Source organism: Medicago sativa, chromosome 7, assembly GCF_051527215.1.
Source record: "Medicago sativa cultivar Bolivia chromosome 7, Bolivia_mono, whole genome shotgun sequence".
In the NCBI taxonomy this organism is placed as follows: Eukaryota; Viridiplantae; Streptophyta; class Magnoliopsida; order Fabales; family Fabaceae; genus Medicago; species Medicago sativa.
In genome coordinates, this window is record NC_140755.1 from 97,661,997 (window position 1) to 97,685,814 (window position 23,818).

At 32.2% G+C, this 23,818-nt stretch overlaps 3 protein-coding genes and 1 long non-coding RNA gene across 4 annotated transcripts; 1 reads left to right on the forward strand and 3 right to left on the reverse strand.

The window, feature by feature from the left end:
* Positions 1 to 1,883: 1,883 nt before the first annotated feature.
* Positions 1,884 to 3,767, forward strand: LOC146910883 (uncharacterized). The gene is made up of 2 exons (XM_085725039.1): positions 1,884 to 2,311; positions 2,543 to 3,767. Exons 1-2 carry the CDS (start codon positions 1,933 to 1,935, stop codon positions 3,589 to 3,591), a joined length of 1,428 nt encoding a protein of 475 aa, XP_085581165.1. The 5' UTR covers positions 1,884 to 1,932; the 3' UTR covers positions 3,592 to 3,767.
* A 2,946-nt stretch (positions 3,768 to 6,713) lies between these two features.
* Positions 6,714 to 7,315, reverse strand: LOC146910884 (uncharacterized). Its single transcript, XM_085727994.1, has 2 exons — positions 7,142 to 7,315; positions 6,714 to 7,033 (listed from the first exon to the last, which is right to left on the reverse strand). Exons 1-2 carry the CDS (start codon positions 7,289 to 7,291, stop codon positions 6,743 to 6,745), a joined length of 441 nt encoding a protein of 146 aa, XP_085584120.1. The 5' UTR covers positions 7,292 to 7,315; the 3' UTR covers positions 6,714 to 6,742.
* A 4,345-nt stretch (positions 7,316 to 11,660) lies between these two features.
* Positions 11,661 to 15,579, reverse strand: LOC146910885 (uncharacterized). Its single transcript, XM_085724853.1, has 4 exons — positions 14,857 to 15,579; positions 13,978 to 14,133; positions 13,196 to 13,849; positions 11,661 to 12,999 (listed from the first exon to the last, which is right to left on the reverse strand). Exons 1-4 carry the CDS (start codon positions 15,202 to 15,204, stop codon positions 11,929 to 11,931), a joined length of 2,229 nt encoding a protein of 742 aa, XP_085580979.1. The 5' UTR covers positions 15,205 to 15,579; the 3' UTR covers positions 11,661 to 11,928.
* Positions 15,580 to 21,352: 5,773 nt separating this feature from the next.
* On the reverse strand, positions 21,353 to 22,447 carry LOC146910886 (uncharacterized). The gene is made up of 2 exons (XR_015019642.1): positions 22,132 to 22,447; positions 21,353 to 22,025 (listed from the first exon to the last, which is right to left on the reverse strand). It is a non-coding gene; the product is annotated as an uncharacterized LOC146910886 (long non-coding RNA).
* Between the last annotated feature and the right edge of the window lie 1,371 nt (positions 22,448 to 23,818).

Consider the following 23,818-nt stretch of genomic DNA (forward strand, 5'->3'; position numbering starts at 1 on the left):
AGAGCGGAAAAGACAAGCACGTGAGTGCCCGTCTTTTTGCTAGTACTATATATAAAGAAAACAACCCCTTTCAGCAATTTTGGGCTTGCTTTTTTCTTCCAAAAATACCCTTAATTTTCAATACATATAATCCATGTAACAAAAAGATAAGAGTAAATTTAAATATTAAAAAATGTCACAAACACGATATGAACATATACATGTCTGATTTTTTTTATTTATCGTTTAAAAAGTTTAAGAAACTAGATAAGTATATTTATACTTACTTTTTATTATCCCAATTATACCCTTAAACAACTTTTTCTATAATAAAGATTATTGTTGGTGTCACAAAAAAAATTAGATTATATTTTTTTGTTATATTGTTGGTGTTATTGAAATAGATAATCATGTTTAATTTGGTTTGTCATAACTAGAAAGCAACAAACATTTATATTTTTATTTTTAGTCCTTACAAAATAAAATCGCACATTTTAGTTTCTGTATAATTTTCCATCAGTGTTTTTAGTCATTATAAAAAAAATTATGTCAATATTTTTGGTCTCTAAAATGCTAAAGCAAAATGTCATAGGAGCTGAAAGTGTGATTTTATTTAGCAGGGACTAAAGACAAAATTTTGAATATTTATCGGGACCATTTAATTAATTAACTAAACTTAAAATATTTAAAATAAAATAATTATTAATAATTACAAAAAAAGTGATTGACAATTAAGCGCAACTTTGCTGGTAAGATGTTTCACCTACACCCAAAAGGACAATTGGGTGAGTAAGGAACGGGCGAAATGGAGAAATCAATCTCTTTTTAAAAATACAAAAATATTAATATTAATTTAAATGTTTTAACATATTAAATATAATTTTTTCCTTTAAAAAAATATTAAATATAATTTTATTGAAAGGATAGTTTTGTCATTTACATATAATATATATAGATATCATTCATGTATTTATATAAAATAGAATTATTTAGTTACTTAAGATTTAAAAAAAATTATATTGTTTATTTTGTAATCACGTTGACTTTTTTAAGAATAATATGAAATTATTTAATTACTTATATAATTTTTTTAATTTATACAATTTTACAATATTACAAAATAATATGAAGAAATCTAATCATTTCAGAAGGCTAATTTTATCACTTAAATATAATATATATTATACTATTATGAGGTGCGTACCAAAATATGAATGATATGATAAATTTTTTTTAGAAAGAATGCATGATATGATAAAATAATTTCATCACATTTAGTATCATGTGCGTATCAGTCACATAATAGGGTAATTGTTTATCATGCGTGTATTCTATTATAGTATTGTTTTGTTTTATCACATGTCATGTGTATATCAACTCATGTGCATCAAATCGCCCCTAAAAGAATCAAAGATTAGGATTGGAGGCCAAAGTCAACAAATATAATGCATAATTTTTTTTACATTTAATATGATACATTATTAAAGTTAAAAGAAAATATATTTTATTCCACTCTTACTAAATATTTTATTTAACAATTTTAATGTTGAGTTAATATTTAATATAATAATAAAGAAAGTTATATTAAAATATGTCAAAATATTTGAAAAACTAATATTACTCTATTTTTATGTTTTTTTTATTATATATAAGTTGACCAAAGAAATTAATAATAGTTTACTTTTAATTTTTTATTCAATTTTTTTAATGTTTAATACAAAGCAAGCACAATTTGTATTAAATGCTCATAGAATGATCGAATCATTCCATTTAGAGACCATTAATTTCTTTTTTATAATATTTTTTCCTCAATTTATTTCATTTATTGTGGTTACAAATCCTATTTATATATACATGTCTTATTTTATGTTGAGAATATTGTGATATAGTGAGAGGGAGAAAGAAAGAAAAGAAAAAAAAAAGAGAAGAGAAAATACTCTCTTAAGAGAAGTCATGACTAGAATCAGAAAAAAGAAGATCACATCCAAATTGATTGAGAATAAAACTCGAAGAAAGGCGTGCTATAAGAGAAGATTGAAAGGGTTGTTCACCAAAATGGAGCATGTGACAATCTTATGTGGTATTGAGGCATGTGCGGTTGTGTTTGGGCCAGGTGATACAAAACCATCAATATGGCCATCTCCTGCAGTGGCTGAAGACCTAATAACCAAGTTTGAGTCAATGTCATTGGATGTGCAATCGAAAAATAAGACTGACCAATTGACTTTTTTGGAGGATAAGGGCAAAAAACTTGAAGCAAGCCTTAAAAAGATCAACAAAGAAAATGAAGAGACTTTAATGGGAGCTTATATGCATCAAATTGAAAACGAAGGTAAGTCTTTAGATGATTTTGCTCATGATGTTCTGAATCGCTTGATTGCTTTTACTCTTGAAAAAATTAAGATCACTAGAAAGATGTCTAGGCATTTAGAAAAGGGGATCTTGCCTCTTAATAATCCTCCTCCACCGTTGGCACCAATATCTTTTACTTTACACAACGGTGATGGGGTGCATAATGGGGTTAACATGTATGGACATTTTTTGAACCAACAACCCTTGTCAGATTTGGGCGAGAAAGTTGATCAAATGAGCAGTGGTTTCAATAACAACCTTGGAAGTAGCATGGGGATACCTCCACTTGCATATCTTAGTGGTGGTGGTTGTGATAACTTGGCTAATCAAGCTAATTTTGGTGGTTTTGATAATAGAATGGGGATACCATCACCTGAATATTCTAGTGGTGGTTTTGATACAGCGTTTTTTCAAGACAATTTGGAAAATTTTGATAGTATCATGGAGATACCATCACATGAAAATCATAGTGGTAGTGTTCATGATATGTTTCTTCCTCGAGGAAATCTGGGGCATTTTATTAACAATATGGGTAGCAACATTGGGATACAATCACATGAAAATCCTAGTGGTGGTGTAGGTGTGTTGCCTCCTCAAGGATATTTTGGAGGTCAAAGCAACTTTCAAGGTTTTGATGACATTACAGGTAGCAACACAGGGATACTACCACATGCAAATCTGAATGGGAATGTTGATTCGTTGCCTCCTCAAGAAAATTTTGAAGGTCAAGTAAACTTTGGATGTTTTGATGACAACACAGGTAGCGGCATGTGGATACCACATTCAAATTCGAGTGGTGGTGATACATTGCTTCCTCAAGAAAATTTTGGAGGCCAATTTAACTTTGAAGATTTTGATATCAACACAGGTAGCAACATGTTGATACCACCACATACAAATCTTGGTGTTGGTGATGTTGATGTGTTGTCTCATCAAGGAAATTTTGGAGTTGATAACAACACAGGTAGCAACATGTTGATACCACCTCATACAAATCCTGGTGTTGGTGATGTTGATGTGTTGTCTCATCAAGGAAATTTTGAAGTTCAAGACAACTTTAGAGGTTTTGATGATAATATATGTAGCAACATGTGGAAACCTCCACATGAAAATCCAAGCAATGGTGGTGTTGATATGATGACTTTTCATCAAAACAACTTTGGTGGCAATATTAATGGAGATGGGATGTGGAGTTTCAATGCAAACTTTGTTGACAATAATTACGGGAGCAACTTCAACCCTGGATTTCCTTCTGAATAAAATTTTATTGTCAATAGTATTAGGATTGAGGTTGTAGTGCCTTGTCATTTACTAGAAATCTTCCCATAGTTAGATATTTATGAATTATCTAAAGTATTGTTAACTTGATGTGGTTAAACAATTTTCATGAATTGCTTATTGTTTTTAAGAGTTAATTATCTCTTGTTTGTTAAAAATTTGTGATATATTTCATCTTTTTTTTTTCTCACAACGACTACATATTTCAACAATATATACAACTCATTTTTAGAAAAGGGACCATCTCTGATGCATGCATCAGTTTGATAAAAACAAATATTGATATAAAGATTATTTTTGTTTTGATATTTTGTTCTTTACCAAAGTAAAAATCCTTTAAGTAGGGACAAAAATATTTCAAACCGATAGATAAAAACATATGACCCAACCAACATCATACTTTATTTTAAATAGACAAAGTCAAGACTTTTTTTAAAGTTTATTTACCTAAAAAGACTAAATTGTAAGCCATCAAAAAATTGTTTAGAACTACATATCTACACACTTGAGTAAATATAAATTTATTTTTTATTAATTTTAAATTTTATTTTGTATTGATCGTTAAACAATATACTTTCTAAAAGCTCTATAATTTAAACATTTTGATATACATCAATAACTGATGTACTTAGATGTAATATTATAAATTATATTAAAAAAGTTTGTGAATTCGGCAACTCAAAATCACATCAATAAATTTAGATGTGTGGAGCAAGCATCAATGGCAACCAATAACTAATATGACCACAAGTAACAACAACAAATCTAGATCTAATCTAACAACTAATTGCAAAACACAAACCACAATCGAACCAAAGAACAAACAAGATAAAAAGAGTAGAGTATAGAGAACAACTCACCAAGAATTTGTTCATCTAGTTTGGCCCAACAATGACCAGCATATGGAGGAGAAAGATCTCTCCACTTCACTATCAATGAGTTATTTACAAATAGAGATACAAAAGAGTTACAATAAATTAGTTTCAACAAGCTCTCCAAGAACAAACATAATTTCTATCCTTTTCTTGAATCTCTTCCGGTGGCCAAGAGACTCAATGATGTATCCAGAACTCAGTGATTTCACTACCCTAGATACATCACTTTTTTAATGAATCTAAAAAAGTAAAAATTGCTTATAAATGTAACCAGAAGGAGTAGGTTAGATTTAAATATTGTAAAGTCCAACATATTCCCACTTTTTTTTTTGAGTGATCCAACATATTCCCACATGTAAGTGTATTATTTTTATCGTTAATGTTTCTTATGTAATTTTTTTTCTCGGTTATATTATATTGCTATAATCTTAGAGTGCAATGGATCCACACTACCGAGATATAAAACATGCTTTACACACATACCATATCACCACACAATATTTTGTCATGTCCTAATACAAAAGAAAAATTAAATAAATTTTTCATCTATGATAGGATATGATAGGTTATTGATCATTTCAACGTAACACATGAAGGAACCGTTATTGCACCATGGCAGAGAGAAAATTCCGTAGAATCCACACACAATGTGGAGGATAGATGCATATATAATATAAGTGTGATGGGGTGGGGATGAAGATGAGCAAATCATGCGAGGAAGAAGACAAACAAATTGTTAGTGATATTAAACAGTTATTTTATTATTTTAAATTAACTTAAATTGATTTAAAATGACATGGCGGAAACATGGTTTTTTATTTAATGATAGTGGGAAAATAATTTACATTGTTAGGCTGTGTTTGGTAACAAAAAAAAGCTAGCTTATAGCTTGTTGGACTAGCTTATAAGCTTGTTGGATCAAAATGTGTCGTGTTTGGTAACAAGCTTTTCTCGTGAGCTTATAGCTGTTTTTGAAAAGCTATTTCAAGTAGCTTTTTAGCTTATAGCTTATAGCTTCTTATAATTTCTTCCAATTTTGACCTTGTTTATTTCATTTTATTTTTTTAAAATAAAAAAAAACCACCCACACGTTCCACGTTTTATAACTTACGGCATCCCACCTCACAACTAGTTATATATTGGTAGTGTTTTATTGTTCACTATTTTTTAATGAGCTTGCATTCAATTCATATAATATTTAATTTTAAATAAAGCATGTAATAAATAAATAAATAGTGAATTAGTTAAATAAAATTCGTTAAAAAATGAAAATTCGTCGAATAAAAAATGTCAATTGAATTCATAAAACACATTTATCATTGTGAAGATGAAAATAATTTCAAATAAAATTAAATAAATAAAAACAAATACATTAAGTAAAAAAAATTACATATATATTTTATAAAAAAATAAATAAACAAACATATCCTTTTATGTCATTTTATATCTATCAGCTACTTCGACAACTACCTTTACCAAACACTTGAATTTTAATAAGCTAGTTTTTTCAGCTATAAGTTATCAGTTATCAGCCATCAGCTATAAGCTAGCTTTTCAGCTATCAGCTAGCTTATAGCTTATTTTTACCAAACACACCCTTAGTGTATATTCTTTATCATATTGGTGTTATCTCTGCATTCATGTTTTAAGAAAAGAGAGACATTGTTTTTTACTTTTTGACAAAAGAGAAGGTCGTGGTTGAGTAATTCATTTATCTAGGACAGAATAAGAGACAAATTCTACACTTTTAAGTCTCTAAATTTTCCTCACTAATATAACATCTTCACGTGATGCCTTTTTATTTTTATGAAACAAAATGTGTAACTGTTACTCCTTGTGGAATGGAAACAGGAGAAACACTTGTGTGGACCAGGACCAAGAATTTTGGTTTGGTCACACACAAAGAGAGAAGAGAGAAGAGAGAGAAGAGAGAAGAGAAGAGAGAGAAGACAAATTCTTGTGTGTGTGACCAAACCAAAATTCTTGGTCCTGGTCCACAGAAGATTTTCTCATGGAAACAGTACTACAAAGTTTTTGAATAGTCCCCAAAAGTCGCGTTTCCAAAAATATAACTAAATTTTTTTAATGTCACGTCAATGTTCATACATCAAGAAAAGAAGCCTAAGGAGGCATTGAAGTAGTTTTAACACCACAGTGCAACAAAATCAGTCCTAAAAAGATAATAATAATCTAGCATGAACATTAATGTTAAATAATAGTACTCTCGAGCATGACTTTCTGCTAATTTCATCCAACTTTCAATCTTCTTCTTTTTCCTCTTCATCCTCATCTTCCTTTTCCTCCTCCTCCTCTTCATCTTCTTCATCGTCTTCTTCTTCCGTTTCACTATCACAATCAAGAAACACATATTTTCCATTCTCGGCACACAAAAGTTCTCCACTCATGCAAAGCTTCTTAAGATGAATATGAAGAATAGATGCGTGATCAAATGGTAAATCATTATCATACTCCCTTCTAATGAACTCAGAGATATCTTCCTCAGTCGAGCCACTTTTCTCATTCAACTCCTTCACTGCTCTCATTATCATCTACATACAAGCCAAAAATTAAAATAATAAAAACTTGTTAGATTTTATTAATAGATTCAAATCAATTTACATAAACAAAAGAAAATAAAGAAAGAGTTAGTTTCTAACCGAGTCATAAGGAGGGTGAGTTGGGGATTTGAAAATTCTTCGAAGACAATGGTTAACGAGAGAGGAGAGGAGTGGACAATGGATCGTGTAGCAGGGTTCTAATGCTGCAATACGTAACAAGAGAGACTTCATCCTTTGATCTTGCATCATTGTGTGCCTCTTTGTGTTTTTTGATTACTCTACCGTGCAAATATTTTGTATCCACTCCCCTGTTTCTACACTATTTATAGGTGTTGAATTTTTTGTTGGATTGGGATTGATTGAAGTGGAAAGTTGTGCAATCTTTTCTTAATTTTTTTTTTGTTACAATCTTTTCTTAAATTTTGTTTGTTATATCCTCCAATTAATTTCGTTTAAAATTTAATCAGATCCAATTCAATACTTCAATTTAGGGCCTGTTTGTTTTTTTTAGGGAATTTAGGACATGTTTGTTATCTTTCATTCAATTTTTTTAAAATAATTTTGTTTCGTTGGAAATCGTTTGTATCCACTCCTCTGTTTCTACACTATTTATAGGTCTTGAGTTGACGTGGTTGCTGGATTGGATCTATTTAATTGGAAAATTATGCAATCTATTATAAGATCTTGTTCTTTTATATCTTCCAATCAATTTCGTTTAAATAAAATTTAATTAAATCCAATTCAAATATTTCAATTCACGGCAAGTTTGTTTTTTTTAGGGAATTTAGAGCATTTTTTTTTAACAAATCAAAATGGAATATTCAAAGGTGTTTCCCCTTGCACAAGGTGCGCAAAAAAGAAACCCAAAAACAGTGTTTACATAATTACAAAGTCACCAAACCCGAAGGTTCAACAAAGAAACAAAACGAAATTACAAAAACACACCCATACAGGATAGCGGGTGTCTCCACCAATCATGGTAGGAATAAGCAAAGGCCACCTGTTTAGACTTCAGCCATAAGAATGAATTCAGCTTGACTTTCTCAACGAGCATTGAAGGATCGGATATCGTATTTTGGAAGACATGATTATTCCTCTCCTTCCATATCACCCAAACAGTTGCAAACCAAATTACAGTTAAAAATAAATGTGTAGTTCTTGGCATTCCTGCCATCTTGGTAAATTGAATAAAATGATGTCGAAGCTCACATGACACTAGATGGCACTGAATAAATGCCTAACCAATTTCGCACATTAGACCACAATTGACTGTAAGTACTGCAATGCAAAAAAAGGTGTGAAGCTGATTCAATGATATCACAACCAGCCGCACACGCACCATCCGTTGGAAGAAGAATACCCCGCCTCACCAGATTGTCTTTAGTCGGAAGCCGGTTTCGAAAGAGCCGCCAAACTAACAAAGACACCTTGGAAGGAATATCTTTAAACCAAATATTATCAACCCAAAATTTGTCTGAAGTAGCGCCTATGGAGGTAATATAGTGATAGGCTGCTTTCATTGAATACCCATGCACGGGATCTAACATCCACCGCCAGTAGTCCTGGACATTTGTTATCTTTCAATCTTTTTTTTAAATGACTTAGTTTGTTTGGATAGAAACTATATAATAGAGATTTTTTTATTTTTTGGTTTTAGATGAAGTGGTAATCCATTGAAATTAAACTCACACACAACTGTGAGGTCCCAGGTTCGAACCCGGGTCACGACGTCCGGCCTTGTAATTTCGGCATTTGTCAGTTGAGTTAGGACTTCTAGACATAGAGATTTTATTTTTTTACAAAATTATTTTCACATTTTGACACTTATTTACTCTTTCATCTAAAAAATATACTTTTATAAGAAACTACTCTAACAACCAGTTTGTTATGGATTGCACTTAGGTGACATAGTTTTTTGTGACATTGATGATATTAATATATTTTATATAAGAGAGAATGATGGATGAATGATTAAAATAAATTATTTAGATGAGATAAATGATTGATTTAGAGAGAGATGAGAACAATATCATCAATCTCACTAAAAGCTAATGACACCCCAAGTGCAATCCATTTGGATTAGTTCTTTTTAAGAGGGAAAAAAAACAATTTTTAAATAAAAAAAACTACCTAAGAGTAATGCATGTGTTTGTTACTCCCGTTCCTTTTTAAGTGTTGTTTGAGTGTGGATTTAGTGTTCCTGTTTAACTGTTGTTTTGGTATTTTAAGGATACGCTTTGTCAATCATATCATTTGTCAATTACTCTTATCTTTTAAAATAAAACTAATTAATGTTTTTTTTACAAGAATAAAACTAATTAATGTTATATATTTGAAAAACTAATTTTTTTAAAACAAAGTTTGTTTGTTTGTTTTTTTAAACAAAGTTTGTTTCTTGTTATCTTAAAATTGACAATTCTTTGTTATGAAAGAGACAGATTGTGCAACAAAAAAAAAGGAATTTGGTGGAGAAAAATGTAGTAACTAACAATTGCTTGTTACGAGAGAGAAAAATAACATATTAAATTAATTGGAAAGAGAGTGTGTGCAAAATAAATATAAATATATTTGTGGATTAAAGTAAGGGTATAATAGTAAGTAAAGATGTAAAAATACACTTCGTTAATTTGGTGTTAATATTCCAAAACGGCGCTTAAAAAGAAATGGAGAGAGTACAACTTTTTAAAAGAAATATCATATTCTAAAAAAAAGATTAGAGCTTCAAATAAGAAGTTGTTAAGTGAAGCTTATAAAAAAAAAGTAGATTTTACATTCCTTTTTCAATGATTATTTTGGTTTTAACCATCCAATTATGAGACAAAGAAACCATGATAATACATAGTTCAACCAAAAAGTACGTAAAATCTGACCAAGATCATTTAATAAGGCCTTCAAAAAAATACATAGGTCATACTGAATCAAAATACTTAAAAGTTGTTATAAATATTATTTATACAAAAACAAAACGATATTCATTCAAGTTAATATCATACAACGGTAAAATAATATGATAAAATTAAAGTGACTAGAATACTCATGCCTCGAGATCTGCAACGTTGATGGTCAAATCATTGATTGAATAGCCGATCTTTCAATAGGAACCAAATGAACACTGCAACAAGACAGCAAAACAACACAACGCTGCACAAGACGACGAGCAACACAACACCGCACTCAGACAACGAAATCACGAAGAAAAAACCTAGATCTATGTGAAAATCACTTATTTAGATTAACATAATAATAGAGAGAGAACCAAAATAACGGGACAACCAAAATATATAAAAGAATGTAGGTCTTGACACAAAAACCAAAATAATAGAGAGATAAAATAAAAACATAATGTGAGTATAAAATAGCTAGTTGTTATAAAAGTTGTCGCAAAATGATTGTTCAAATATCATTTATCAACCATCAATGATGTATATAAACCATAATTCATCCCTTAAAAAAATAAACATCATGCAAATTTTCGGTGAACCTCTCCATTTCTCCCCGCTAATCCCCATAATAAATTCTCTCCAATTATCAAAAGTAGCTTCCCCTCTATCTTAAGTTTTTTCACTTAGTTAGTCCGCCTTAGAGCATCTACGATGCTGAAACAAAATTTATCTTCTTCAAGCATTTTGGTGGATCCATCATTGCCACATGGGGATTCAAGAACAACCAGGGTAGTACTTGGGTGACATGGAATTGGTGACATTGGTCAATCACAATATCACAATCCTTATGAGTGAGAGAGAGAGAGAGAGAGTCACTTGTGCCATTGTGGTTGGCTAATGTCACCAATGTCACCAATTTTATGTCACTCAAGTGCTATCCGAAGTTTTACTTCAATGCAAAAATACAATGTTTGTTCTTAATTTATTCTAAATGGGTCCCTCACATCAGAGTTCTCCAGTTTCTTCTTTTCCTTCTCCAACCCCACTTCACCTCTCTCCTGTTTTCTTCTTTGTCTGATAAGTTAATACAGAAAAGAGTGTTTTCCAATGTTCTCCGAGGAGAACCGTTCTCCAACATGGCATCCATGTCATTCCACTCCAATGGGATAGAACATAAAAACAAGTTCTTATGGCCTCAAGAACATAGCATAGAACATCATTGGAGTTGCTCTTGGAACGCGAGTAAAATCCAAACAATTTTTTTTTAAGGAATCCAAACAAAATTTGATGATTTGGATTGAATTTCAGATTGAATTTTAAAAGTTGACCTAATATAATTCATGTCGAACATACACAGACTGTACTTAATAAACACAAATCACAATTTTTGACCAAAAAAAGAAAAGAAAAGTAGTAATAGAACAACACAGTCTTTTTCACATACACTATTTTATTAGCTGAAATTTATATGGATGTCACTTATTTTGTGAGAGCTACATGATTTGACAAAAGTGCAATGCTAACACACTCCTAAAAAACTATTTGAATAAAGATAAATTTAAGTTTTGAAGAGAATAGAAAAAAAAGAAAAAGAAACGAGAATCAAAAGAGAGCCAAATCCATCATCTACTCTAGATACTAGCTAGTATATTCTTGTGACTTTGTGAACCATAGAAAATCAGAATCTCAAAATCAGAATAGATGCATGCGTAAAAAAGTTATAAGGCATTCACGAGTAGTAGAAACTTTATGTCATATGCCAAAAGTTTGCAGTACTTTGCATTCACTTGAAAAGGAAATTACAGAATCATTTACATGATGAACCCTTCCCAAGAATGATTAATATTATAAGGCAAAACAAAGTCTACAACTTCAGCTCACTATCAACACTTAAAAAGAGCTTCTATGTAGACTTAACTACCATAATATTAACTGCTTAAAATTGTAAAACTAACTACTTATCTACACTTTCTTTAATCTAAGTTAAATTCTAAACTACCATTATCATGTAGAAATCTCATTTATTGCAAGAGCTAGTGTGTCTGCTGCAGCCATGGTTGCTTCCACCGCAGGAGTTGTTGTTGATAAACAAGGCTGTAACAATTGAGTGTAATGAAACTCAATTTGTAGTCTTTGATGAGGTGAAAATGTGCTATTATTTTTCATTATATCAGCCTGCAACTCTCTGATGGGAATTGCGGCCAAGAAGCTTTTGATGTACTCTTTGCATGCTTCCTTCCCTCTGCAGACAACCTCCTCTTCTTGCTCTTCAATAGAATCACCTTCCTTACCGATAACTTCTTTAGGCGGCTTTTTATTGCGCTCTAATAGTTGCGCAACAGTTTTCCAGCCACCAGTTGCTTTTTTATCATTTGATGATTGAGGAACACTTTTTGTTTTGTGAATTACTGTGTTGCTGTCAAATTTTAGGATATATGCTTGATTGCATCCTTCATGAAGCCTCTCTCCCAATGTGTCAATGATGTAGTAACAGTCAGATTCAACTTTGAGAATGAAAAAATGGTCATTCCAACTAACAATGAAAACATGAGGTCCACCATTGGTGAGACACTCATGTTCAAAACCACTGATCTCGTCCCAAATGTTGTCGAAAGACATTGAGCCGCGAAGAAACTCAAATCTTTCCTCGTCCATTCCTTCTGGATGAAAGAAACCAATGAAGGATTTGCCAGGAACAACAGAGAGCGGACGTATTTTTGCTTCAAGGACTGTTTCTAGATCAAAATGCCCATCAGGGAACCGATTTCTACAGGTCTCATTGTCGCGTAGGTTTCTCCATTCTGAGGAGCCTTCTCGAATTAGACTGTCGAACTGGGACTTTAGGGGCATGAAATCATGATAGTTCTGGAACCAATCAGCAATTACGGCAACAAGAGCAGTACATGCACTCTCACCCGCCGCGCGTTCACTGCGTTGATCAATTGAGGCAAAGAAGACTTGTGTCTCAAGCTTCATGTGACCATCGCGGCTAGTGATCTCTTTCTGCTCCCAACTCCCAACAACAAACATATCATCTCCGAATTCAGAGATTGGCGTATCCCCAGTCTTGTGAAACTAGTGAACAATATAAAATAAACTAATTAATAACAGTGAGCAACATAAGTTTATTTTACTAACATAATTACTTTCAATAAAAGAGATTATAGACTACAGTTCTATTTCTATTAGTTTACAATCACAACTAGTCTAAAACTGTTATTATAAAAGTAAAGCTACTGCAAAAGAGTATCAAGCAAGAAATAGTTCTTACCTTTGAAGAGATGGATTCATCAGATTCAGAGCTAAGCTGTCGGCGATCAAAATCTATGTCGTCCCCACCGTCTTCAGCATAGGCCTTTTTTAACAATGGCTCTCCCCTAAACTTCCTCTTCCTCCATGGAAGTATGCTGCGCTTTGCACTTTGTGATAAATAAGGCTCAGAAGAAGACGTGGTAGATTCATCCATATGCGAACGCCCAGCATCAGGCATGCAATAGTTGTGGTAAACCCAAATGTCTTTGTCATCACAATTCATTCTCGTGTTGGAATAATAAGAATGTGATCCTCCAGCATTTGCAGAGGCCAAAGTTCCATAATGGAATGAATTCCCAACACTTGAATCCTCATTCCCCCGGTCTGAATCTTCTAAATCGTCGAGTGAGTCAAAATCTAGAGAGTAGTTATGAGTATTATCTCCACTCCTAGAATACTTGCTACCACTACTTCCTTCTTCTCCACGGCCCGCCTTTTCTGATTTCCTAGAAGATACAAATTCTGTGAAAAACCTTACTTTCCTAAGGCCGGCTTTTATTGCAGAAAGATCACCTTTCTCTGTCATTGTAATTTCTTCTGATTGAGCCGATGGTGATGACACAGGAACTATTGATCTATGAACTGTTGCTCTCTCCACCAAGCTAATTGATATCTGCATTTAATTGAATTGAGATATATTGTGAAAACAATAGCAAAGACAAAAAATTCAAGCCATAATGTTGATAGTTTATTATTATTATGACAATAAATTACAAGAGAGGATTAACTGAATGGACTTACACAGAGTAAAGGAGATTGCTGTGCAGAATCTCCAGGATTTGTGAGTGGAATGTTCAAACCAAAACTGGTCTGATCAATTGAATTTGCAAATTCAGCAATATTCAACAAAGCTGTTCCAACAACAGTACCCTTTTTTCTTGGGCTTCCATTGAATCCCTACAATTACATTTAAAAAAACGATCACAAATTCTGTTTAGAACAAAAAAAAAAAGAATTAGAATGAAGTATGAACACACAATACACACTTGCAATACAAATGAACAAATACCTCAAACTAACCGATTAAATAACAATAAATAAAAAATTATATTAGAAAAATCATAATGGTCTCATAAAAAAATCACAACAGCCAAATAAGTCAACTACTACCGCATAAAACTGAAAGGGAAAGTTCCAATATTTTATTTAAAAAATCCTACTTCGTTTTTTTTGTCAAAAAATACAATAAGTCAAAAGCTACGTTATCTGTAACATTAAAACAGTCACAAAAACCAATCTCCACCTCTTCAATTAATGACCTTAACTTCATTGTTGAAGAGAAAGTTGATTAGGTGTGACACAACAAATTTCCAGGACCAAATATTAGGAAACATAAAAACAAAAACAGATCAAATAAAAGGACGGTGACAACCCAACACACAGAATCATCCAAATTTTCATCCATCCTACAAACCCAACAAAAGAAAAACAATAAAAAAAAAAAACAAGAATTTCAGAAATTAATCCAACAGTGATTCCCTAAAATCAACAAAAAAAGATTAAGAACTTTTACGATGACCCAATTAAAAAAAAAAATGAATCTTTATATTAATTATATTATTAAATTGTGAAAAGAAAAAGAAAGAAAAGATGGAAAAAGTAAGAGAAAGAGACACATACATGAAAAAGATTGAAAGCGATTTCCCACGGATGAAACGAGACATTGTCTTTGTTGTAACCATTGAGATTACAAAGATGATGAAATTCTTCATCAAAATTTACGACGAAACCAGCAGAAACGTGGTCGTATTCCATGACAGCCTCTCTTGTGAAATTTCTTGCGACGGAGCCTCGTCGCAAGGAAGAAAGTGTTGACTTAGGACCTTTCCATTTAATCTGAAGCGCTAATTTTGAAGAAGATTGACGTATAGGATTGCATCCAATGAGTTTCTTTACATTAAGCCTGACGTGATACTTTTTGGTGACGAGTGGCGGCCATGGACGCCACCTCATCATCTTCACCACCATTATTATTATTCTTTCCTTTTCTTTTGTTGATAGTATGTATAACAGTGTCACGCACGCTCTAAGAATAACAAAGAAAGAGTGTGAGATGAATAGAATAGAATGATATGAAAAGAAGAAAAGAATATAAGGGTTGTTGGTTATGTTATCTGAATTTGAGAAGATAAGGGAGAGGAAAACGGAGAAAGAAGTTATATAAGAGAGATTGTTTCGGAGAGAAAGAAAAGAAAAAATATGCACCGCTGGTATAGAATGAATATGCCGTTGTTATTTCTGGTTATTATTTATACTATAGTTTTGTAGTATAAAGAAAGAGAGAGGGACAAAACATAAACATAAACATAAACATAGGACAGACGGTTGAGTTTGAGTTGGCTTAGGTTGATGGACTTGCCTCCCTTCTTATAACAAGTTAATAAGTTTAACTCTAGTTAGAATCCGCGTACGTGTTTTGGTTTTGGATTACTTCGTGAACATGGTTTGGTTTGGTTGAATTAAAGTTAGGGAGGAGGACTCAAAGCGTTGCATCTAGATGTTGAGAGTCCGATTAATTAATTAAGATTAGATGATTTATATTGTAAAATAGTAAAACTTTAAGAAAATACAAACCATTAATTCTAATATATTGTAAAATAAAATTTTTAGATTTAGATTAATTGTATGCAATCAAAAGAGATTTGACCATCCGATCAAAATTAAATGATCCAAAATTAAACGGTTTAAATAATAAGAATGAATCTAGTTTAAATGTGAATTGTTTGATCTTGATCGAATGATCAAATACAATTTGATTAATTCTAAAAGTGCATGTAGTTTTGACTAATCTGAATTTTTTAGTGCATGCAACCTTGATCCAGGTTATTTTTACCTGCTAGCGTGTGATACACTACCAAATTGGGGGAGTACTGGAGTAGTACTACCTTTATTTTTCTTTGTTTCTTAGATTTTTTTATTTCTTTACTTTTGTTTTTTTGACCGATATGAACATATGATGCTAGGGGTGGCACTTTGGTGACATAATGTCACCGTGACATTAAATCTGGGTCACACAAATGTTTGTGTTGTGTGGCTCAGATATGTTGTATGGGTGACATTAAATCTGGACTACATAAAGGTAACGAATTTATTATTTTCCGTATTATATGCAAAGGATGACATCGGTTTTTGTTATTTTCTTCCATACTATCCGTTCTATCGATTCACAAGAGGATTCAAAAAGAGAAATGCATTTAATTATGCCATTTTTATAGGAAACCTTATCCTGCATTTTTACTTGGAATATTTTGTTTAGTCAAAAATTAAAGTTCCATGTAATAGAAAAAATAAAGTTCCATTATCTTAATTATCTTAAACTACATTTGCATCTTGTAACCAAAAAAAAAAAAAAAAACTACATTTGCATCTTGCATTCATAGTTAATGGAAAGCATCTTTCCGGTTGAAAATGGAAAATATCATCTTCTCTAATCTCTATTGGTAAAACTTGCAAGTACCTTTGGTTTTTTTAGGAAGAAAATGTCTTTGATTTGAATTACTATATATAGTAGTGTTTTTATATTATAGCAAGGAACATAATAGTCCATAATGACTTACATCAAGAGTTTGGCTTAGTAGTCAAAAAGAAAAGACAGATCTTAACATATAATAGAATCTCTTACTTGCATATATGGAATAAATGGAGTAAATGTAAACAGGGTATTAAGGTATTTACATTTACTTCCTTAAAAAAAACGGTATTTACATTTACTTGCATATAATAGAATTTCTTAGACTCTTTGGAAGATTATAATTTCTTACACTCTTTCCATAATAATTACTAGATCTACCTCTACACTATCCGAATATACATAATTAGTAGTTGGTATTTTGATAATTATGTCCCCGTTACATCTTAATGGTTTGGTTATGAGGATATTTTTAATTGTGGTGATATTTTATGTCAAATTTATGGTTTGAATTTGGATTACTGCATTTTTTCTTCATCGTGTGTCTATTTGAGTATGTGTTAGCCATTGGTAAATAACAAAATACAAAAGAGATTGTTAATTATATGTCGATTACAACATGATTCAACTCAGGGTTTCCTTGACGAGTACTCCTCTCACTCATATACGTGTATGTTGATGTTTTTCAACCTTTCAGTTATGTTCATGTTTGAATTGATTATGGAAAGAGTCTAAGAAATTATATAATAGCTTATCTCGAGTAATACTATAACAATTATGGCTTGAGGCATGCACACATGAGAATCAATGTATGTCTCGATGTTCAAAATAATGCCGAGAAGTTAAAGGGAATGGATCACGATGCAAGCAAGCTTTATCTATGGATTATTAGGCCACCCTTATTAGGTTTCTGAGTAGCTATTTATGATTGAAGAGATTACAAGTGAGCACAGATGGAGTGTCTTGAGAGCTGAACATTAGCGATATGGTGGGGAAACCACTAACAAATGGCTAAGGTAGGTTATCGATACTAAGAGAGCTTTATCTATGGACCCAAAATCAATTTATGTCTCGATGTTCAAAACCCTCGAAGAAGGGTTATAATGCCGAGAAGTTAAAGGGAATGGATCACGATGCAAGCTTTATCTATGGACTATTAGGCCACCCTTATTAGGTTTCTGAGTAGCTATTTATGATTGAAGAGATTACAAGTGAGCACGGATGGAGTGTCTTGAAAGCTGAACATTAGCGATATGGTGGGGAAACCACTAACAAATGGCTAAGGTAGGTTATCAATACTAAGAGAGCTTTCAGGTTGGATAATGGTAATCTATCATTCATTAATAAGTAATAAAAAAAAATCAAATAGCACTGACATTCATATTGTGATGTCAAAACTTGAAGTGGAGCCAAATGAGAAAACTTTTTGATTTCATGTTTGTCGTGTATTGCGTGAAACATCACACGCTGGTTTAAATTCAGGTGAAACTCCATGTTGTTTTAGATCACCAACGTTGATTTTGGGTCAACACTGATGACGACACCATTAATTTTGTGCCAATCATTGAATGGCTTTCCAACTTCGCATCAATAATGATGTGAGGCAAGCATAATAACATTCAAGTTGTGATTTTAAGCGACATGACCAACATGAGTGTAAATTAAGATATGACCGAAAAGGGGGACAAGGAATAAGAGGGGATATTGGCGGTTAGTTCAATATCTATGTTGGACAAGATAAGTCAAGATCGTCAGTTTATGAATGTGTACAAGATGAGATTGTGACTACAAATGTTCATCCGATAAGCCAACAAGCATAATAAATATAACCAACTACATAATACTTTCTCTTTTTTTTATATGAAAAATTGCATAATAGTTTTGTGAAATTTGACAAATCTAACTCTAAAATAACTTAAATGTCAAATAAACTATATGTTAACTAACAACAAACAATAAATATTTATCTACTATGAAGGTGACATGTTGATCACTATCTAATCAACTTTGTTATCCACTTCGAGTGATGTCATCTCTTCATCTAAACATGTGAGATAACAATCACATGTTGTACACATGTATCTAGACTATTAAATACATGTATCAACAAGCAACATAATAACATATATCATCAAACAATGATCATATTATCAATAATCATCAATATCATGCAGGGAAGTCACTTATGCAACTTAATTTTCAACTATTGTAAGACATGAATCTAACTGCCTTTACGTTGATACAGATTGAAGCGATACCTCCTACCTAGCAAACAAAAGTGTATAGTCACGGTGATCTAATATTCAATGAGAATGTCCCAATGATGCCCTATATTCTTAGGGTATGTGTATAGTTAGGGTGATATAGTATTCAATGTGAATGTTCGAACGATGCCCGTATTCTTAAGACATTCCTAGTGACGATGCCCCAGGGTCTCCTTGACTGTCGTGCTACAATTCATATCCGACAGAACCTTGATAAATGGCAAAATTACGTTGTGTTTACCTATATATTAGACACTTATTATTTTATTTTGCAAGAAATCTTATGAAAAAATCCTTCTCATGTAAATATTAGAAAGTTATGTCAATTCTAAATTTTTAAGTGTCGTTACCTTTTCAAACGTTTTTTGTGGGGTTTTTAACGAAATCAAGAAAAGTGAGAAAAAGTTTAAATCATGTGCAATTGTCGGAAAGAAATGCAATGACAAGCATTGTGAATAAGATCGCATCTGACCATTCAGGGACGGATCTAGGAATACATTTCAAGTGTGACTAAGTAAGTAGCAACTGAAATAATGTTCGATTTTTAATATTTTATACTTTAGCGATTGAATTTTCGGTCACTATTTCTATCGCTAAAAGAATTTGAGACCGATTTTTACCTTAGCGACTGAATTTTGTCACTATTCCTGTCGCTAAAGTTATTAGCGATCGATTTTCATTCCTTGCGACTGAAAATTCAGTCGCTAATTTTATTTTTTATTTCTTTAAAAAAAATCTTATGTAGCTATAGTCACACATGGACATGATGTAGATCCACCCCTGCGACCATTGGTATTTATTTTTCGCCATATCATTAAGAAGTAAGAAGATATCTTCCACACTTTTATTCATCAAGGCACCTCCAACGGTTGTGTCTACCATCACCTTAGTTTTGTAAATAAGCCCAACATAAAAAGTTTCAATAATATACTATTTTTAAATCCATGTGGTAGGCATAACCTAGACATGTCTTTGAAACAATTACAAGTATCATATAATGACTTACCCTCTCTTTGGGAAAAACTAATTATTACTCGTGTCAAATACATAAATTTAGACATGGGGAAATACTTTGAGAGGAAGGCTTGTTTCAATTCCTCTCTAAGTCTTTATCGATCATGCACACATAAAATGCAGCCAATCTCTAACTCTAACACTTAGCGAGAAAGGGACGAGCCTGAGACTTATGACATCATTTGAAACTCCTTTTATTTTAAAAAGGTCACAATCATTAAGAAAATCATATAGATGGTGGTACAAATCATCCTTTGGCAAACCAGAAAATTGATGTTCTTATATAAAGACAAAAATTCAATGGAAAATTGATGTTCTTATATAAAACAAAAATTCCGAGTTTATTTCAAAATCGTTAGCTTCCACTTTCAGACGCACAATATTATAATGTGTTTTTTTTTTTTTGCAATGGGAATAACATAGCATAGCATTCTTCAAAATCGTTATCTTTAAAAAAATAGCAATCTTCGTTCCCTATTTTTAGACATGTGAGATTTTCTCGATAGGTTTGCAACATTTTATAAACTTAAAGGGCTAAAATTTGATATTTTCTGTTGGGAGGTCAAAATCGCAACTTTTGCAAAACACATTACCTTACTTAGTTGAAATGAATTCGAACTGGCTGCAATTTAATACAACAATGGAATATCTATTTGTTTAAGATAATGACGAAGTTACACCATATGATTTAAAAGGCCAATTAGACCAACCAAATGGTCTTCGCAACTACCCAGACATGAAAAAGATGGCAGTGTTGAATATCATCATCCGTCAATCGACACAATTGAACACGTTCTACCCATACTTTCGATCCATTGTATTTTCCTATAGATACAACTCACATGATACTAACTGATACTAACACTACAAGAAATCAGCCTTTTAGAGACCGAATATTCAGTCGCTACATCAGCAAAATCGGTCTCTGGTTGACTTAGTGACTGTAATAGCGACCAAAAATAAGAGTGGCTAAAACGCTGGTCGCTGATCCTTTGTGACTGGTCTAGCGACTGATATTTCGCGACTGATTTTGTGACCACTCATAGAGACTCATTTTGTCACTGAATTCTGAGTGGAATTAGAGACTGATATAGAGACGTTCTTGGCGACCGATCCAGAGACGGAATCTAGACACGGATTTAGACACTCTTTCCTTGGCTGAAATCAACTAATTTAGTGACTTATTTGTGACTGGGATTGACACTTAATTAGCCACCGAATTTAGAGATCGAATTTGTGACTAAAATTATTTTATCGTATTATTAATTCTGGTTGCTATTTCGGTCTCTATCTGGATTTTTTTTTTTAATTGTTTGTTAAACACTATACTGGTCACTGTTTTGTGACTGAAAGAATTACAATATTTTTTTTAATACTGTAATTTTTTAACTCACATTTTTATCAAATTCCATACAAAAGATCAAAATGATTTAATGTAACCTGATGAAAGAAATAACATTAACCATTCAATGCTACATACATAAACTAGCCAAAATATATTACTAATGAACTAAGGAGATTTGTAAATTCACAAAAGCCTATGCACTAGGTAGTCTTAACAAAATACATAATACTAACCAAAAGAAAGTTGCAAGTGGTAGGCTTAACAAAATACTAATCCAAAAAGATTTGTGAATTAACAAAACACATCAAATTATCTATTCAGGAACATTTTGTGCTTCCAACTCTAACTCGTCATCAACCCCATCATCATCAACCTCATTATCATTAGCTTGTTCGTCCTCATTGGCTTGGTCCATAGAATGGTGGGTGGGATGGAAGTTCATGGTTTCCATCATTTGTTTTATCAATTGAAACTGGTGTTCAACATCCTCATTTGTTTTTGCCAATTCTTTCCGAAGTTGGTCTCTTTCATTTCTCATTTCTTCAAGCTCATGCCTTTGCACCTACTCAGTTGAAGAAGAACCAGAGCCACGATAATGCGGACATCCTGCTAGTACAGAAGATTCCATTCCAAGACCATATATGTGTCCTTTCTTTACTCCTGCAACATCAGTCCACACCTCTAGCTCATTTGGTGGAGGCATTCCTTGCGAAGATGCTTCTTGTGTCAAAGCATCCCACTTGCGTGTAAATTCTCCCTGTTAACCAAAAGATAAGATCAATTGATATGTCAAACTAACTAGAAACATAATAAAACCAACATAATAAACACTACAGAAACTAAGGTTGAGAGTTTACACCCACATGTTTAGATCTTTTATCAACACACGTCTTATCTTTTTTATGCTGGTGTGTGCATCGAAACAATGCCACATTAGAAGGTGGGATGCCGCTGCTTTTTGTCTACGGAAAAAATAATAGACATTAAAAGCATTAGCACTGCACTATGCAAAAACGAAATCATCTATTCCGTGAAAATAAACGATAACAGTCAAATACAACAACAATGGACATCAGCTACTGCATTAAAAAAGGACATTAAAACCAACAACAGATCCCCTCACACCATAACAGACCCCTCACACCATAACAATCAAATACAATAGCAAAGGACATTAAAAAAGGACATTAAAAACAGTAATAGACCCCTCATAACATAAGAGTCATACACACACTCGTCACAACATAACAGTCATAATTAAACCCCTCACAATATTACGGTCAGATAAAACAATAAACGAGATCGCTACTCCATGAGAAAAGACCATAATGCAGTTATTGAAGTGTTACAATATAATATTCATGTTGGAATAAAGTAAAAGAAAGGTTACTACCATATTATCTTTATGTTGAGAAGCGGTGATAGAGCCGCAAGTCTGAAGGGACCCTCTCAACCCTCCACAATCGGATGCTCGATTGGTTTTGGCTTGTATCCTCTTTTTTATATATCCTTGACTTGCCAAATGTTTACATAAGTTAGGCCAAATATCCTCATTAATCCAACTCGGCCTATTCATTACCGTGCGAGCCTTGTTTAAATTATTTTTCATAACTGCTGCACCTCTCATTTCAAAGTTCTTTCTTGCCCATCTATCATCGGGTAGACAAATTGAAAACTTTTTCTGTACGAAAAAACATAAACAAAAATGAGTAGGGAGAAAATAGGTGTATGTGAGGTTTAAGCGGATAAAATCTGAACGGAAAAGGAATAAAACATACCTTAAATTCTCCAAACCACATGTCTCTTGTCGCACTAGGTACCTTGTTATAACTTTTTTTAAGAAAAAAATCATTTTTTTATTAAAAATAATTACTTTTAAAAGTATTGCATGCGTTTCCCTAAAAAAAAGAGTATTGCATGCGTTTGTTACAAATTTTAAAAAAATCAGAATCTAAAAATAATTTGAAAACAAGTTCAAACGAGAAGCTGTTAAGAGTAGTTTTTCAAAAAATAAATTTTAGTAAAGGATAGAGAGAAAATAAAATGTTAAAAAATTGGTCCTCGCAAGTTTAACTCAGTTGATAAAAATAATATATGCAAAGGTCTGAGGTTCAAACCCCGACCACAAAAAAAAAACGTTAAAAAGTTGAACTAGATTTGTAACAAAAAAAAAAATCCCTTTTATATAACTTTAACAAAAAAATGATTTTCACTGGGATAAACAAACACACAATCGATTGTGATTTTTATAAAAAATAATCTTTAAATTTGTTATAAAACTAAGTAAATAGAAACAATAATAGAGAGAAGGAGAAGAAGATAGAATAGAGAGAAATATTATTATTCTCTGGTGTAGTTGAGAATGTTACAAATGAGCTCTATTTATAGGGAAATAGAATAGCTTATGGACTAAGCCCAATGATCTAGTAGTATAGCTCATTAACCCATTTGCTATTTGGACATCCACTATTAATATTTATAACAATCCCCCTTGGATGTCCATCGAGGATATGCCTCATTAAAACCTTACTAAAATAAAACTCAGTGGGA